Source organism: Pelodiscus sinensis, chromosome 2 (genome assembly GCF_049634645.1).
Source record: "Pelodiscus sinensis isolate JC-2024 chromosome 2, ASM4963464v1, whole genome shotgun sequence".
Lineage (NCBI taxonomy): Eukaryota > Metazoa > Chordata > Testudines > Trionychidae > Pelodiscus > Pelodiscus sinensis.
The window spans coordinates 14295929-14314552 of record NC_134712.1 but is presented as its reverse complement, the minus strand read 5'-3'; the positions used below and the strand labels follow the sequence as shown (position 1 = coordinate 14314552).

The following is an 18624-nucleotide window of genomic DNA, read 5'->3' as shown; positions in this document are numbered from 1 at the left end:
CTGCTGTGGGCCCATGCAGCCCTGTCCCCCTCCCCCACATCGATAATTCCTGTCAGGTAATGAAGGGGCAGTTAAAAGGAGAGGAGGAAAGCTCATTTGCTGGATAGTCAGGAGGAGAACAGATCTCCTACCCTTTGCTCCTTGAGGAAAAGGAACAGCCTGGGACTTTTGTGAAGGCCGTAGACTGCCAGAACCCACTGGCTCAAAACTACAGTTTACTTTTCTTTGCCTGTCTATAAACCAGCTACTGGCCCAGGCTGAGCTGCTGAGGAGACACATGAGGGGCTTAGAAAGCCTGTTGAAGAACTCCAGCCTAGGAGGGATGTGGGGTAAACTACAGGGACTTCTTGCACCCGGCACGAGCCTTCCCTTCAGTGTGTCTGGGACCCTGAAGAGTGCGTGGTCACCAACGGTAATCAGTTTTCATTACTGCTGAATTCAATCCAAAAACGTTAACAACTCGACATTGCAATGCCAGTCTACTTACCAACAGCAGCAGCCAGTCTCCTGAAACTGTTTCGTATTCCTTGAACGTTGTTAGGATGGCTAAGATCAAACACCCCAGAACGATGAGAAATCTGGATTAACACAAAAGGAGAAATGGGGCATCATTACTACTGCATCCACTTAAAAAGAGATGGTCTAAAAAACCCTATAGAGGTCCAAAAGGAGGTCACCATCCATGATTGGAGTGAGATGAAATGTTGCCGGGATAAAGGGTTCTGAGCCTCAGGGAATCACAAGCAGTGTTGGGATCAAAACTATACTGCTCTTCCCATAATGTTAAGTGGGAAAAGGGCCCTGGCTTATTCCCAGAGTACTGGGGTCCTGGTATGGAAAAAGGGTTCACAGTATGGGAAAAGGGAAGATACTTATGCAGTCACTGACTCTGACCCATCAGACCAGAAGTTCTATGGAGGGAGCATAGCATCTCAATGAGATGTTCCATTTATGGGTATTACTGCCTATGTAAGGATTTAACTTATCATTACTAATAAAATGGCATTGCAGTAACGATAAAGCAAATCAACTTGGCATGTATTGAAAGCCAAGAGACATTAAATTAACATTTCTGCGCAATTAACATTTTGGCACCAATACTATCATCTACTGCTTTTCATCAGCAGATCGCAAAGAACTTTACAAAGAAGGTCAACAGCCCAGGAAGACATTAATAATTCACAAAACCTTGCTTACACTGAAAACTTTATTGCTTTTTTTTTAAAGTAATGCAGGCTATGTCTACACTATAAAGAAAAGTCGGAAAAATATACGCAAATTGCGAATGTGCGTATCTTTTTCCACTTTTATTTTGGAAGAGGTTTTTCTGAAATTTGGCGTGTCTACACGGTGCCAAATTTTGGAAAAACCTCCTCTTTCAGCACAACCCTTCTTCCTCGTACAAAGAAAAATTTTCCAAAAATGTGGATGTGCTCCTTGGACGCAGCATAGCTTTTCCAGGAAAATAGCTGCAGTGTAGATGTAGCCACAGATATGCTGGAGTATGTACTCCACCTAGGCGCTGGAAGGGTTGATACAGGCCTAAAAGGCCAATTATGCTAACTGGTTGTACCTGGAGGGTGGGGGAATGCTTAATTATTATGAAGCCTAGCTGCAGGAGAAGCTGGGTTGTTAATATAAATAGAGCAAGTTGAGAGAAGAAAGGGACTGGATTTTCACTGAAAGAATGGGGGAAGTATGGAACCAAAATTTCTATGCAGAGACAATTCAGGTAGTTTACAATTTTACATTCTTAGGATTTATGGTTGATTAACTTGGAAGGGTCGTATAGTTAATATCAAGAGTAAATGTATAAAAAGCATAAATCTGCCTCAAAGTATTGTTGGGAACAATACTCACTGACAACAACAACAACAACAACTCACTGACGATGCTGAAAAGGGCACGAATATGGATACCAAACCTTCACTTCAGCCTCAAAATCAACAATTAAAAAAATTGAACATCTGTCTCCAAACCCAAGTTTGGATCACATGTGGTACCACTATATAGTGTAGACGTGGCCAAGTATAGTGTAGACATGGCCAGTGAATAAGGGTACTAAATAAATATGTAAGGACTGTTGGGAATTAAGTAGACAAGATGTAACTGGATGCCAAATACTCCAACAGGCTAACGGTCAAAAGGTGGGGGGAAGGAAATGTGAATGAAAAGGAAGGACAAGAAGAGCTTGAAATCTTCAGCCAGGAGCAGTCAGATTACAACTGGACAGTTGTCTCACTATTTGTGGATTTGGAATTCTATAAAGACAGAGGAAAAAGCAGAACTGTAAAATATTACTGTGATGCTGACAAACCAGGTGACAGCTCATGACAATGTCCCAAGACCTCACTGAACACTGACAAATGCATAGTTTGAAACCAATGGGGCTCACCTGTGTGTTAGGGATATTGTAATCGATATTAGAGTTCTAATCCTGTGTTTAGACTTCATGGAATGCTTGTAGGATGCTTCATATATTAACCCTAATTGTAATATCTGTTCCTCATTGTAACACTGGACCCTGTATTCTTCACTGAGATATTAGTATGATATGCATGCAACATTTTTGCATCCAAAGTTAGGAATATTTACTCTATATCTGCATTACAAATGTGTTTATGCCTGGGGAATGACCATCAGGCAAAAGAATCTCTCTAGATAGCTCACTAAGAAGAAACGTATCTTCCTGAGGATGCTACTAACAGCCCTCTCATTATGGCTGCTACCACACTACAGAGACATATAACCAGCTCACCTGATACCAGACTCCATCTTGTGTGTGATATTAGTGTTTTTCCACAGACTGGTTTGGAAGCCAAGCTTTGAGACAAAGGATTCCCACCATAGCAAAAGCTATTTAAGGAAAGGGAGTGACATCATCATAGTTCTTCAATGACTCCCTACCAAAGAGACTACTAGAAACCCCTGATGAACAAAGACCGAACTGGGGAGCTGGACCCAGACTAAGGGGATTTTTAGCCTGTGAATGGAATATGTGGGGTTTCTAAGCTGTAAGGCAGCATACATTGCCCCTTAAGAATCTGTAGCCTGCTTGATACCATTTAGGGTGAGAATTTGCTATTCATAGCTGACGTATGTAGTATATTCGGTTTAGTTTGTGTGTTTTGTTTATTTGCTAGGCAATCTGCTTTGATCTGTTTGCTAACTCTTATAGTCACTTAAAATCCATCTTTGTACTTATTTTTGCTTTGTCTAAACCAGCGTATGGGAGTCATAACTCAGGGCAGAAAGCTGTTGTATATTCCTTTCCACAATGCCAGTCAGTGAATTGCATGAGCTTACACTGTACAGCTCCCTGTGCAGCACAAGACAGTGTAATTTTGGGCTTACACTTGAGTCCAGAGAGGAAGTGTGCCTGCATGCTGGGAAGTTCCACAGGTGGAGCCTTTCCATGCAGATCTGCTCAATGTCTGTCTGTACTGCAGTGTCATTTTTGGTGTAAGTGACTATCTATCACATAATCAAGATTGGCTGGGAGGTAAGATAGACTGGAATGCCCAAGGGAACTGTCTGTAATGCCACATTAAGAACATTATAGTACTTCAGGAGTTTACACTTGTTACTTGGTTGGGGAAATGTAATTATACAACATACACCCAGTTTGGGGTTTCTGTCCTGCCTTCTAATAATCTGGCCTGAGGTTAGCATTCATAGTCATGCACCACTCCAGACAGCATGACAATGGTGAATAGCATTTAGGAGTTTATACATGAAAAGTGGGGTCAGCACTGTCAAATCTATATTGACAAACCTAAAGATGACAACATTGGTAGTGTGGGAATGGCCTTTTGTATCCCTGAATCTACAATTAAGAGATCTATGGCATTATCTAATTTGGTGGCCATTATGATGGTCGAATACATGGGTGCTCTGTTGGCACCTACTTGGCTAAGGTATGTATACCCTAATATAGCTGCTATCACACCTGACTCTTTACTGAGTACAACCCCAATCAGTAAGGGAAACTCTGAAAGCAGGTGTGACAGTGAAATATTGTGCTTAACTATGGAGCTAGTGAAAAGAGAACAAAAGGACAAAGGTTCTGTCAAATAAGTGCTAGACTTGAGGATAGGGTTTATACAGAAGAAGCACACTGCCTATATTTAGAATGTCAACAGGTCACTGTGGCCTAAATGGTAATTTATGTCTACTAAACACACACAAAGATAGATTGTGTGAAACATGCAAGGTTAAAGAAACAGTTGACTATCTGCTGTGGCAATTCAGGGAGAATTATTCATAAAGTGAGACCGGAGATGCGTCCAAGTGAAAGAACACAGTCTGAATGGACTGGTGAGAGAACAGGGAAAGTGAGGTAGCATTAAAAACATTACTGTGCATTTCTAAGGAGACAGGACAGGGTGGGAGGACATAAGCTATTTGGTTATATGAAAACTGTGGCAAGTGGCATCATAACCTCACATGCTGAAGCTGCTGAGCCATAAAGTGACAGGAAAGGGAAAAAAATAAAGGGACTGAAGTCAGGAGAGAAAGGATCTTTACTGTGACTAGGGATGTTGTTGTGGGGAGGAAATCCAGGGGGAGAAGCCCTGAATAGAAGAGGCTGGCACAGGGGGAGACATAAAGCAGCCACTCTGATGAAGAAGGCAGCTCTGGTGGTATGCACTGAAAGAAGGGCAGGGTTTGGACATCCAGGGAGAGAGTGCTGGTAAATGTTCAGTTAAGGAACAAAGCAGGGGAAACAGCAGCAGAGAGAGGGGAGAAAGGGCCAGTCTGGGAAAGTTGGAAGTTGGTTTAAGTTGGTATTTTTAGCTGGATTCAGTTGGGGGATTCTAAGCAGAACCTTGTGAGACCTGGCATGAGACAAAGGGGAAACTAGAGGTTGTGGGGAGAATACTTGAGAAAAATTGGGTAGGAAGAAGTCTAGCAAGGCAATAGCAAGGAATTTTGTGGAGCAGACCTTGGCTGCTGGTTAGAGACCCTAGGTTGGAACCTAGTGTATGGGGAAGACCTGGGTTCCCTTACCAGTTAATCAAGAAAGTGATGTGAATTCCTCCCCATGACACCTGCAAATGATCTGGACCAAGGTCTCTTCTCCTCTCTTTTAATTTACTAAGATAAACATTTAATGATTGATATTGAAAATATTCAAGACAAAATACTTTTGCAGAAAGCTTTTATTTGGAGCCCTGCCCTGCACGAGCGCTGAAGTCAACAGAAGTGCCAAAGAGGTTGCAGGGTTGAGGCCCAGGTTCTCTTATTGTACGGCTTAAAGATAAACAAGATATTTATATTCTATTTCCTTTAAAAGCCTTATCCACTGAGTAGTGTGTGGTTTGTTTTACCCACTAGAGAGCACCGACGTTCCACAGAGTGAAACAATACTGCTCTCTCCTGAAATTTCTCTCCATTAAAAAAAAAAATACCACCCTCATTCCAAATGTTCAGACTATGAAATCCACAGGCAAGCAGTGTAAAGGAAATGAAAGTCTCCCACTCCCACCCTGCCTCATGTCTATTTAATTCTTGAAATGAGTGTGAGAGGTGCTGGCCGACTTGATAAGTGGGATTAATGGGCAGAGTCTATGAAAGCAAGAAAAGCTCCATCCCTTCAGGTGAGGCACTGGCTACAGGACCCAGAAATCAACAGAGGACAGGGGCACAAGAAATGAAAAACCAAGGACAGAGCTATATGTCATAGGGTCAAAATGAGGGCCTGGCAAGCAGATAACTCCGGATAATGCCTGCAGGGTACCACAGAGAAGAGCTCTGCCCAGAACATCCTCATTGAACTTCCTCCTGGACTGATAGACGGCCATCTTGGCCAGTGTCAGGAGGAGGCTGACGGGGAGGTCTTGCAATCTGGTGACACCAGAAGTGGGGAGTACCAAGAGGAAAAGATGTGGGAAGCAATGCAGCAGGAGTTTCTGGAGGAGCCAGAAAAGGGTCTGCAATCTGGAGTATTGCGGGTAGGTGTGGGCCTGGGTCTCTCTCTCGTCACAGAAGAGTAATGCATCTGGGGCATCAATGAACCATGCCAACCACACGTGATGCTCGCAGTTTTATGGAGGAACTGCTACCTAATATCACCAGTGGGACCTGGAACCAGGGTGGAGTAGAGGTGCCAGCCCAGGAAACAGAAGTGCACATTATCCAGCAGACTGGCTCAACACAGGAAGTGACCATGATAGCTGCACCATGCTGCACTCATGTGGCCCCACAGGGACCTGGGCAAAGCCCCCTGGTAATATAAGAGTGCTGCTGATGCTCCTGTGATCCTTAGTCTTCCTTCTCAGAATGCCAAGAAAAGTGCCAGTGAGGCATGGGGTCATGAAGCATGAACACTGGCTCCTTGGATATGTGTCACTGACCTGCTGTTATGTGATGACAATAACTGGCTGTTAGACACAGTTCTTATAAACATTAACTCATTAAACTGTACCAGGCCCCATTAAAGCAGGCTAGGAGCCATATCCCTCTCCAATGGAAAACTCAACCAAAAGGGTGAAGAGATTGACCAAAGGCCACATCTGAGGTGGTGGAACTTGGCACCCGGCTTTGTGTTCATTCCCCCAGAGCATGCTGCCTCACCCATTGGGTTTTGCTTACTACTGATTCAAACCTAGAAGTGAGACGCTCAGTGTTTCCTTACCAATCCTCTGGGCCATTCAGCAATCATAGGCTAGTGCATATCTAGGCCTGGCAGAATCCTTTCATTTTTATTTGTTTTAATTTCAGTGGGAAAAATATTTTTATTTTATCGGTTTTAATGTTAAGTTTCTGAGAGTTGTTCAGCAAGCTGGAACAATCCCCCTTCCCAACATAAATGGACACCCCACTTCTGAATAGGTCTTGTTGGGGGCTCCTCCTCCTCCTTCTTGCCGCCTTGATCAGAAGTCTTTGTGCAATGCTGACAGGTGGCACTGAACCTGGGACCTCCGGAGCTTAGTGAATGAGCCTTTACCACTTGAGCTAAAAGGCAGCTGGCGCTCAGCTAAGGCTGTACAGCAGACTCATTCTCTCGCTCTGTAAGTCAGGGGTGGGCAATCACATTTTTGAAGTGGCCCTGGGCCACGTCAGAAGGGGCGGGGCCAGAATGCTTCCCCACCCACAGACCATGATTGGTCTGGGAGTGGAGTGCCTTTGCCTCCCTGCCCAGGTTCCCCCTAGGCGCTCATGCCCCTGGTGGTGGGAGGAGACTTTGCGCGCTCCCCCATCTATCCACATGCCAATCAGGGCTTGTGGGAAGGGGAGCACACAAAGCCTCCTCCCACCCTGTCAGAAGTGTGTGGTGCTTCTAAGCGCCACTCACTCCTCGCAGGGTGGGGGCAGGGTAGAGGAAACTTTGCGCACTCCCCCTGCCCCTAGGTCAATCAGGACTTAGGAGCGGGGGAGCACGCAAAGCCCCCTCCCACCCAACTAGGAGCGTGTGACACTTCTAAGTGCCATGCACTCCTGGCAGGGTGGAGGAAACTTCGTGCTCTTTTCCACTTGCCCCAGGCCCTAATTGGCCTGGGGACAGGGGAGCGGCAGAGCCTCCGTGGGCCGAATCAATCCACTTGGCAGGCCGGATCTGGCCTACGGAGGCCCTTTTGCCCATCCCTGCTGTAAGTGACTTAAGGGCCAATACATGGGACAGTGGATCACACCCAGTAGGGCTATGTCTACACTGGCGCGATCTTATGCCAGAGATATGCAAATGAGGCTAGGCGTGGAATATAGTTGAGCCTCATTTGCATACCTAATGAGCTGAAATTTTTGCAGAAGAGGCTCTTGCGCTAGAAGGAGCTGTCTACACTGCCCTTTCTTGCGCAAGAAAAGCCCTCTTGTGCAATGCCGTTATTCCTGAAAATAATCAGCGTAGCAAAAATAGAGGCTCATTAGGTATGCAAATGGGGATCGGTGATATTCCACGCTTAGCCTCACTTGCATATCTCTGGCGCAAGATCGTGCCAGTGTAGACATAGCCTCGGTGCTTGGGTTATATTTACTCTACACTGCCAGGCCTGCAGCCTCCCCTCTCCAGCTTGTACCTGCAGGAACTGTGTGTCACTATCTCTGCAAGGTGCCCTCTGCAGCTCCCCTGTCACAAGTGTGAATGAGCAGCTCCTGGCAAAGCAGAGACCCCCTGCACTCCCAGCTGGTGAATGAGAGAGCGTGTGCAAGACTGCAGGGCTGCAGAAGGCTCCATGACTTACTGAAGGGTCACTGACACCCAATCTCGGTGGGTGTAAGTGCAGGAGCAGGTTACATGCCTGCTCGGAGTTGTGGGTTGGTATTTTTCTATTGATTTCCATGTAGACCTTTTCCAACCTTTATAGATGACAATTGAATCTTGCCAACCCTGCATGTCTCACACTGTGCTCTTTGTGCTCCTCAAGTGTCACAGGCAATTGTTAATAAGTTTATTACTTAAAGTTAATGCACCTGCTCAAGGAGTTAACAGCTCATGGTTTTAGATCTAGAGGTACAATATGCAGTGCTTCCAGAAGACCCAACCCAAGACATCAATGCATATGCAATTAATGTATTTAAAAAAAAAAACTCAGACTCTAGATTCAAAGACCATTTATATTAAACTACAGAGGAACAATTAATCAGCATGCGCTTATTTGGCATTAGCAAGGAAGTAGTCATGCGTATCTTCACCAGCCATATGCAGTGTTGTAGCTGCAGTGACCACAAGGCATTAGAGAGATGGGTGGATAAGCTTTAGAGGAGTAGCTAAGTTAGTCAGTAACTGGAAAAACTTAAAATACAACAAATAGTCTTGCAGCACCTTGGACTAACAAAACACATCTTCCTTGGGAGCAACTTCTGTTGGTGAGAGAGAGAAGCTTCCGAGCTCTTCCCTCTCACCAGCAGAAGCCAGTTCCATGAAAGATATTACCTTACTCGCCTTCTCTCTCCAATCACTGCTGTTAGTTTTCTACAATGGTTAGTTCTGCAAGTCAGCTTGGAAGCTTGTGGTCTTTTGCCCTGAGCTTCTGCATTGCCAGGAGTTTATCAAAATTAGTTTTGTTCCAATTTTCCTTAGGGGAAAAAAATTCTCTCTTTGCAGGGAGAGGGCAAGAACTTGTAACATCATGAAGAAATCTGTGCTTCAAAGCAGGGGCCATTTAAAGAAAAATGTACTAAGAGCTTTTTAAAGTAGGTTTCCTTCATGTACAAGCCAAGAGACAGCACCTAGTTAGCAAACCTCCACCTCCTTCTTCTTCAGACACATTCTTAAAAGCTCTTTGCTTCAGTGCCCAAAGCAACACCACCACAGGTGTCCCTAGAGTCTGACAAACTGCCTTTAAATGTGCTGGGGCAGCAGTATTAGGTTGCTCAAATACCAGCCTTCTGGAGTTTCAGCACTAGGCAATCTTTTCCTAAGAGCAGCCTGGCTAATTTGTTTACCCCCCTGCAATCCACGTTCAGAAAAGCTGCCATTTCTTACTCCAGTATTTGCAGTCCTGAAAGAAAAAACGCAATCTAGACACTGAGACAAGCGTTAAAGATTCTTAACAGTGTGAACGGGTGACAAGGAAGCCCCCATGTCCTACTTATCACATGAATGATCTGGAGGGGGCCATAAAAGCAAAGGTGAAGCTCCTATAATGCTTGTTACCTGGGGTTGATTAATCTCTGGTGGGTGTATAACCATATATTCTGAGTTGCTTTGCTCTTTGCTTTTCAATTTTATTGGTGTTAATAAAGCTAGCTCCGAGGAACAGGACTTGAACTCTACTTAGGGGATTTATTTTACCTCCCAGGGCTGGGTAGCTGCCTATTGGCTTACTGTAGAGATTGCCTTGTGTTTTACCAAAATCCTAAACCTGAGGACTAGAACTGGGCCCAAACTCCTCCAAAATTTGCAAGTCTTTTTAGACCAAATGTGGGTGCTCTGACAAAGCCTGAAATCAATGCAGAGACCATTGCTTCCCACATTAAGAGCCACAGGAGAGGAGATCTCCCTCAAAAACATCATAGCTGAAGGGAGAAAAGCCAGGGGGTCACCTGCAAACCTAGTGAAATTCTTGGACTACACAGGAAACCAGGATCATTCACACAGAGGTTCTTTAAACATCTTCCTGCTGATCTCTCCACAAACCTTTCCCATTCCCTCCCATGGTAAGACTGTGAGGGACACACATGGGTGGCGGGTGAACCCCAGCTTTGGGGAGGCAAGCCTGTCAGCCCCTTCCCTTTCGCCTAAGGCCCACTCCAGCATGCCAGAGCCCCGAAGCCTCCCCTCCATAAAGGAAAATTCCAGAAGGGCCCCTGGACTGGGGGAGCCCTGGCCTGCCTGCCCCAGCCATGTTGGGCCAAAGTGCCACCATTCCCCTCCTCTATGCAGACTGAGCTGCTGTTCTAAGCCCTGAGCACCAGTACCTGGTTGAGCCAGCAGCCTCCGCAGCCATAGGTCTGCCCTGCCACCAGTCGGGCCAGGTCAAGCTGCCAGGCTCCCCGAGCGCTGGGCTGGCCCCAGTGCTGCTAAAGTTGGATTGGGTCAAGTCAGAAGCCTCCTCAAGTGCCATCTCCTTGTGCCCTGAAGCTCCCACAGGCTTTCTGCATCACTGTTCACTCCCCTGTCTGCAGAAGGAGGGACATGGTGAGGAGGGAGGAGGCAATGGGGTTCTTAGGGAAGGCGGGACACCACGGTCCAGATTTCCAGCAGTGAATCGTCGGCAGCAGCCTACTATACCCACCACCTATGGGGACAGGAATATAGTCTCACATTTTAGTCAGTGTCTAAATCTGAACTCACAGAGGAAAGACTGGTCCAGATGCTGTGCCGTGGCTGCTGCCTTTAGCTGCTCAATATGGCTGAGTCAGGCAGGTTGTTTTCAACCCCATCTCTTCGAAATGATTTCACAGTAGAAGGGCTGAGGAATGGGCCATATTATGGTCCTAGGCTGGGTGGCTGTGAGCAGAGAGGTCAGTCATCCTCATGGTACTTGCCCCATTCCCTGGATTCTGCAAAGATCCCTCTGCAAGGTCAAAGATCTACACTTGGGGAGGGAGCAGGCCTGGGACTACACATGATCCCCAGCTTCATGGGGAATCCCTGAAAACGTAAATGCTGCCTGAGGCCATGTTAGTGTTTATCTTGCGTCCCTATTCCACAAGGGGAGCTTCCAGGGGCTCCATCGCTGTGGATTGGCTGGGATCTGCATGGTGGAGGGGGGCAGGACTCAGAGCTTCTGTTTGTTCTCCCCACACTGAGTTTTCCTGCATTAACTCTAGATCTACCTGTCGTTTTGCAACCTTAGCTTGATGCAACAAGGATCTCTACAGCTAAAATCATGAGCTGCTACAGCCTGAGCACACAGGCCAGAACATAGCTGGGGATGTAACAGACTCCTCTCCTCTGTGGATAATACACATCACCAGTGGGTCATGGTAAATCAGAACAAGACAAATAGCCTAGGCTCCCTTTCTGAAACAACCTGCTTGTCTTGTAAACAAAACAAAAAGCACAGTCTTCACTCAGACGAGATTAAAAAGACTGCCCTGTTCATTCATCCTCTTCCTTGACAGTAGCCCCGCTGCACTGCCCTGCTCACCCACACAGTGGAACTGTTTGACAAACCTATGTCACCCCGCAGGAAAAAGTGCTTTTCTCACTAGGCAGAATAAGCAGCCAGCTCTTTTAGGGTGGCACTGCCCTGATTTTCCTTATAGTGAAGGAGGAGGAGGAGAGACTAGGGATATAAAATCCCGCTTAATCTGTTAACTAGTTAAACATTAAGTTTAACCGGTTCACTGATTAAACGGGATCCTGGGCTGGGGATTGCTCCAGTCCAGCTGGAGGAGCTGCCAGCCCATGGCTCCCAGCTGCTCACCTTCTGGCCCCATACATAAGGGGAGCTGCTGCCAGTCTCCCTCCCAGCCCTGCATGAGGTTGCTGCCTGCTCTCTCCCAGCCCTGAGTGGCAGAGGGGCTGCTGGCTCTGCCGCCTGCCTCCCAGCCCTTGTTAACCAGTTACCCACTGCCATCCCTAGGAGAGACACGGGTGGTGATCTAACTTGGCTTCTTCCATTCCCGCTAGGCCAGTTTGTTTAGGGTGTTTTGGGAAGAGTGCACATTTGAGGTACACAAACCCAGGCAGTTAAAATATGAAACAATATGAACCTTCATTTAAAACAGGGATGGGGAGCCTAAAATCTGGGAGCTGGATGCACCCCCGGCTTGCCTGGATCTGGCCCCTGAGGCTTCCCCCCTGAGCATTGGGGAGCCCACGCTATGAGGTTTTTCTTTTTTTGCTTCTTACTTTTGTGTGGCCCCCGATTGATTTTTTTGTGGGTCAGCAGCCCCGGACCCAAAAAAAGTTCCCCATCCCTGAAAGTAAACTAGATTTCGTGGCCAGTGTACACCATGGCTACGTCTAGACTGGCATGATTTTCCGGAAATGCTTTTAACGGAAAAGCTTTCCGTTAAAAGGATTTTCGGAACAGAGCGTCTAGATTGGCACGGACGCCATTTTCGCAATCGGGGTTTTTTTGAGGAAAATGAATCTGAGCTGTCTACACTGGCCCTTTTGCGCAAAAGTTTTGCGCAAAAGGACTTTTGCCAGAATGGGAGCAGCATAGTATTTCCGCAAGAACACTGATAATCTTACATGAGATCGTCAGTGCTTTTGCAGAAATTCAAGCGGCCAGTGTAGACAGCTGGCAAGTTTTTCCGGAAAAGCGGCTGATTTTCCGGAAAAACTGGCCAGTTTAGACACAGCCCATCAGTGTTCTTTCAATCTTCCCTGATCTAAGACAGACACACTCCCCCCCCCCCCCCACAGGTCTCAGCTAGAGGCAGCATTCCCAAAGGCCACGAGTCTCCCAAAATGGTGGGACAATCACTTGTTGCTGGATGTGACACCCTAGTCACCCCCCGCAAACATGGCCCCAATGGACCAATGAACACTGTAGCAACACTAGTGGGGTTATTCCCTTGAACTCAGAAAGCATCCTGTTTAAAGGATAGGGTCGTTGTGCTCTCCTCCTTTTCCCCATAAGACATACTCAAGGGCAGCTGAAGATCATCCTTTTGATGAGATGCAGATATGCTTTATCCTCACCTCCAACCCGTTGTCACTTATGAATTAATGAGAGGGGCTGGGATGGCAGATGAATCATATCCTTCTTGAAGGCAAACCTCAGATAAGCAATTCAAAGGTCTTCATAGCACGAGAACTTTGATTTACACACCCGGTAGTATTGTACCTATGTAAATTTGACTAGACTTTCAAGTATTTCTCTCACTCTACATTACCATAAGCAATTAATCAGCCTTCAGAAAGTCAGGATGATCCTCCATAAGCAAGCAATATTTAATTTGAAGTCTGAAGTGGAAGTCTTTGGAGGAGGTTATCAGCCTTCTCCAGAGCAGCCCGATTATATTCCTGAAATGTTTCACCAGCATATGCAACAATGTTGTTTGACATAATATGCGATGGCTCCATTTACTCACTTGACACATTAATATCTCTGATTGTATTATCCCTGTTTAACTTGACTGTTTCAAATAAAGACAGTTCTGTCCAACTTCCAGGAGAAAGCATAACATGCGATAGGGAGGTGGGTGTGTCTTTTTTTAAAAAAAAGGCAAGCTCTCCATTAAGGCAATTCTATCATCTCAACTGGAACAAAATTTGGGACCTTTCATTCGTTAAAAAATGAAAACTAGTGTCATAAATCTGGACCAAGACCCAAACCCACTAACGCATGTAAGCAGGTGCTTAACTTTAGTCACATGAGTAGCTCAATCAAGATTGGTAGGATTATTCATACACTTAACTTTAAGCATAGCCTTAAATGCTTTGCTGAGAACTCATACATGAACTGTAGAAAATAACAATGAACAACTCCTCCTGGCACTAAGCCTTTTCTACCACCAACCTATTCGTGTCGACTTGATCCCTAGCATACCTTTTTCTGGTTCTTTTTCTAACCTTGTTGTAAATATCCCAAAGGATGGGCCTTCCACCACATCCACTAGGAGACTCTTCTGTAGCTGAATAGATGTTACCATTAGATAGATTTCTAGAAGCTTCTTTCAATGATCCTGCACTGTCTGCTACTTTAACACTGCAAATAAATCCTCTTCTCTGCCCCAATATTGACTCCTTTCCAGCAATTGTTAACTGTTGTCATATGACTCCTCATCCTCAGGCTGTTTAGCCAAGTGATGGTATTTGGTGCTTTTAAATCTTTCCTCATTAGCAAGTCCCCCACAAGCTCTCTAAACTTTGTGTGGCTCTTTTCACTGTTCTGCCTGAGTTTATTGACCGTCTCCTGGGACTGAGGTGGCCAGAGTTAAAGGCACTACTCTTGATGCATTCTCCTCAGTGACGTATGGAGAGTAGCTAGTATCTCCCTCCTTTATCTCATGATGTTTCTGTGTTTGAAGCCCAAAATTACACTGGCCATTTTGGCTGCCATTGGGCACTGCATGCCATATCCAATTTGCTCCCAAGTACCATTCTTTATGATTCTCTATCCATCCCTCTCCTGTTGAATATCTGCTTTGGTTCTCAAACCACCATCATGCATTTGGCAGAATTCTAGTTCTCACATGCGCAGAGCTGATTCACAGTTCTTAGAATAGAATGTGCGGATGACATTCCTTTCATCGGGATACAAGGGCATTTCAACTTCTGCCTTTGCCAGTCACTATGGATTCTATTGTTGGCAACAAACTAATCACCTGGAAAACTCTGATTCCCTTCTTTACAAAAATAGCAACACTTTTATTAGCTCATCTAGTCTATGATGCTTAAAGTTTTGGCTAGTCTAATTTTATATATTCCAAACAGGGTCTCTAGTGTTTCCTAGTGGACTATGTTGCAGTCTAAAAATACTTTAGGGTGTTTCCCCTGATGTGTAGCCCAAATTTTACTGTTCTTGGATCTCATCCTATTTATCCAGCATGATCCAGCATGATCAACTCCTCCTCCTCTTCGCCCCTTTTAATCGCCCCCCCCCCCACCCCGTTCAGTCAATGTTCAGCCATACTATATAGATGTTGGAATGATTCTCTACTACTTTGCAGTAGGAGATACTGAACAGTGATGACTGCAAGGAGAAAGTTATCGTTCTATGGTTCTAAGTCGCATGGTTCCAGTATACATTAGTCTAAAAGGGGCATCCTGAATTTCCCTTAGAAAAGAGGAAGATGGAGAGAAAAGTGGACCTGAGTTTTGCTGTGCCACCAGCCCTACCCTCTTCTCCCCAATGCTGCAGTGGCTGTTGTAGGAGTGTAAACTAGTCTGGAGAATTTAGCACTTTTTTTTGTATATTGAGACAGCATATAAACCTTTTCATGCCTGTATAATACTCCTTTTCTAAGCGTTAATTTATAGGGCAGCAAACTACACTTTCCCCTCGCTCCCTGCCCAACGGAACAGCCAGCAATGTTCCTGTACTGGGGGGAGGGGGCATAGCTCTCCCCCCCGCGCACACACACACACACACACACACACACATACTTGGGAACGTGGAGTTGGGAAACTCGGGGTTGGGGCAGTCCTGGACAGGCGGGGACCCCCAGCCAGCCGCCTTACCTGCCTAGTAATTCTGTCTCTTTTCTGCATGGTTTTATGAGAAGCAATCCTATTCCAGGCACATCCCATTTTCCTAGCACAACCAAACCCTTACTTTGCGTTAAGTTATGATAAGAGGAAGCTGGTGGTCCTAGCTCTTACTATTTAAGAGGCGTTCTTGAACATACGAACTCACAGACAGAGAGAAGCACATTTCTAAAATGTATAGTAAGATAAAAACGACGGTCCTCACCTAGCGTTAGGAACTGGGACCTGAAGCCAAACACTACATACTGCAGGACCCTTCATAAAATGGAGTTAGCTGGCCACACTGAGTTCTCAAGTAATTTACATTACCAGTGTATTTATGGTAAAAACTTGGCCAAGGACAAAATGTTAAAGAATTTAATGGAGACCACCGCACTTTAATTTGTGTGAGCTATTTCAGTCACTGTGACATTTTAAAAATAAACACATGAACACCAAGCTTGCTTTTAGCATTATTAAGCACATCTCAAGGTCCCCCCCTTTAAGTGAAAGCTAAACAGCTGTAATGAGGAGTCAGAGGTAGTTTATCTAACAACCAGTGATTCAACATGCTCCTAGTATGGAGCATGTAATTAAGTCCTGCCATACACCAGTATCTAAGTTAGAGGGTTGACTGGGAATATTTCACATACTAGGCTCTTCCGAGAGGCTCTTCAGGGCTCTATTTGTCAGTTAGGCTTGGTCTACACTAGGGGATAAGTTTGAATTAAGATACACAACTTCAGCTACATTTATTGTGTAGTGTGGCAAGGTCCTCGGCCAGGCCCCTTGCCCTGGGATCCCTTTTTCGTCCACAAATCAACCAGAGACCCCTTCAGGTGCAATCACCGGGTACCTTTTATTGCCCATGCCAATTTCTCACCACCGTCTATTTAAAGCTTTGTTCACAGCAAACATCTAACTTCTCCTTCTGGCTGGGGAGCATGCTCAGCCACTCACTGGCTCCTCCCCTTCCACTTCCCTTCTGGCTGCCTTATCTAGCCCGCTGGCTAATGAGGCCCACAGCTGCTTCCCATTAGCCTCTCAGGCTTGCTCTGCTGGCTTCCATTGCCCTTTTCAGACAGAGCTTTGGCTTAGCCAGCAGCCTGTCACAGTAGCTTGAGTTGAAGTATCTTAAATCAAATTTTGGCGCCGTCCACATTGAGGGAAATTGAAAGGAGTACACTCTGCCTACGACTTCCCTTACTCTTCATGGAAGCAGGTCTACTAGCATTGATGGGAGCACACTCTCAGTTCGAGTTAGCGTGTCTTCACTACACCCACTAAGTCAAACCCTGGAAGATCGACTGCGGCTGCTTCCATCTTATCTGTAGAGTAGACATGGCTTAAAGAGTTCAGAGAGCGCACTCTGTCCATTTCAAATCCAGCCATTATGTCCGGTAATACAATCTTGATATTTTCCTCACCAACTAAAAAGCAGTTTTCTGATACCTTGAGCATCAGATCCAGCAACCTCTTCTTGTCATTTTAGTAGCAGTCCCTTCCAGTTAGTTGATGTCTCACAGACCCACAGCTCATAAAAGAGACAATAAAAGAAGAGACAAGAAGCAGCCCCTAAAGTCAGGTTGACTTTAGAATATATTGGTTCCTCTCCATTTACTTTCACAGTGCAGCAAGCTAAATAGCTTGAGATTACTCTAACAATTGCTTCATCTAATGTTGCACATTGTTAAAATAAAATTACCAATACGCCAGGTCATACATTTCTTGTATGTACTCTTCTTTCCTGTTCTAGCAAGGGCTAAATATAGGTACCTTTTCAAGAATTCTACATAATATCATATATTTAAATCCTAGACCAGAGCATATTGCTTCGAGTGGTGCGGGACCTCTTACAGCCTGGCCCTCGTGAAGAAATGGAGGAGTCCTCACAATCTGCTGTGACTTGTTTGCAAAGCACTTTGCAGATAAAATTACTTGCATCCTGTCTGATTTGGACTCTGGCTGTCATGTAAGTGGGGTTCAGAATGTGTTGAGTACACTGCTTAGTCGTTTTTCTTTGGATCAGTTTCAGCTTTTGCAGACTGAGGATGTAGACAAGGTGCTTGGAGGAGTGCGACCGACCATGTGCTCGCTTGACCCCTGCCCTTCGTGGCTTATTAAATCAAGCCGAGAAGGAATGACTGGTTGGATCCAGGGCATTATTAATGCGGCTTTCATATCTGAGACGGTTCCCGCCACCTTGAAAGAGGTGGTAAAAAAGCCACACCTTGACAAGCGTTCCCTGGACCCACGCAATGTGAATAATTATTCCCCAGTTGCTAATATTCCTTTCTTGGGCAAGGTATTCGAGCAGGCAGTGGCATTGCAGTTCCAAATTTTCTTGGAAGAAATTGATTATTTAGATCCATTTCAGTCTGGCTTCGGGCCTGGTTTTGGAACAGAAACTGCGTTCTGTTCCAAACGACCTTCACTGAGAGCAAATAGAGGAAGTGCATCCCTGTTGATTCTCTTGGACCTCTCAGCGGCTTTCGATATTATCAATCATGATATCCTTCTGGAGCACCTGGTGGAGCTGGGTATCAGAGGGACTGTCTTGCAGAGTGGTTCCAGTCCTACCTGCCAGGATGCTTTTTAGCACAACTGGAAGCACATTTTAATAAATACACATGTACATTCCAACATATATTGCCTATCAGCAGTGGATGATTAGCTACTGGGACTATGGAGCCAGTGTCCAGGCATGCCCGGGAAAATAGGCACCCCCACACCATGAACTGTTCTGCCCACCTGGCACATCAGCCAGGGAGAGGGGTCAGGGCTCAGGAACTTCCCCTGCTCAACTGGTGCTCCTGCTGGGGAGCAGAGTTGATGTTTGGGAGCATCCCCTGTGCTCCAGCAGGAGTGCCAGGTGGGTGGAGCCAAGCAAGCCCCTCTGCCCTGATCCCACTCCCTGGCAGGATCCCCAACCCCATTTCCAAAGGAGTGCCAGGGGAGGGGCAGAAGATGACTGCAGGTGAAAGTGGCAGGGAGGGACTCCTACTTGTAGAGCCCCGCGCGGATGCAAAATTTGTATCCATATCTGCCTCTGTATCAACAAAAATGAGCCACAGACATCCACATTCACA

The 18624-nt window shown here is 45.8% G+C and overlaps 1 protein-coding gene across 2 annotated transcripts in view; it reads right to left on the bottom strand.

The window, feature by feature from the left end:
- KCNQ3 (potassium voltage-gated channel subfamily Q member 3) overlaps positions 1-18624 on the bottom strand; it is a 274082-nt gene that overhangs the window by 51731 nt on the left and 203727 nt on the right. Inside the window, exons 1-2 of one of the 2 annotated variants that reach the window (XM_075920121.1) lie at positions 10363-10525; positions 488-578 (exon numbers count right to left, since the gene is read on the bottom strand). In XM_075920121.1, the coding sequence (XP_075776236.1) occupies positions 488-578; positions 10363-10508 (237 nt within the window). In that variant the 5' untranslated portion in view covers positions 10509-10525. Of the gene's footprint in view, positions 1-487; positions 579-10362; positions 10526-18624 lie in introns of those variants that run through there. The other variant, XM_014573849.3, reaches the window with a different exon arrangement.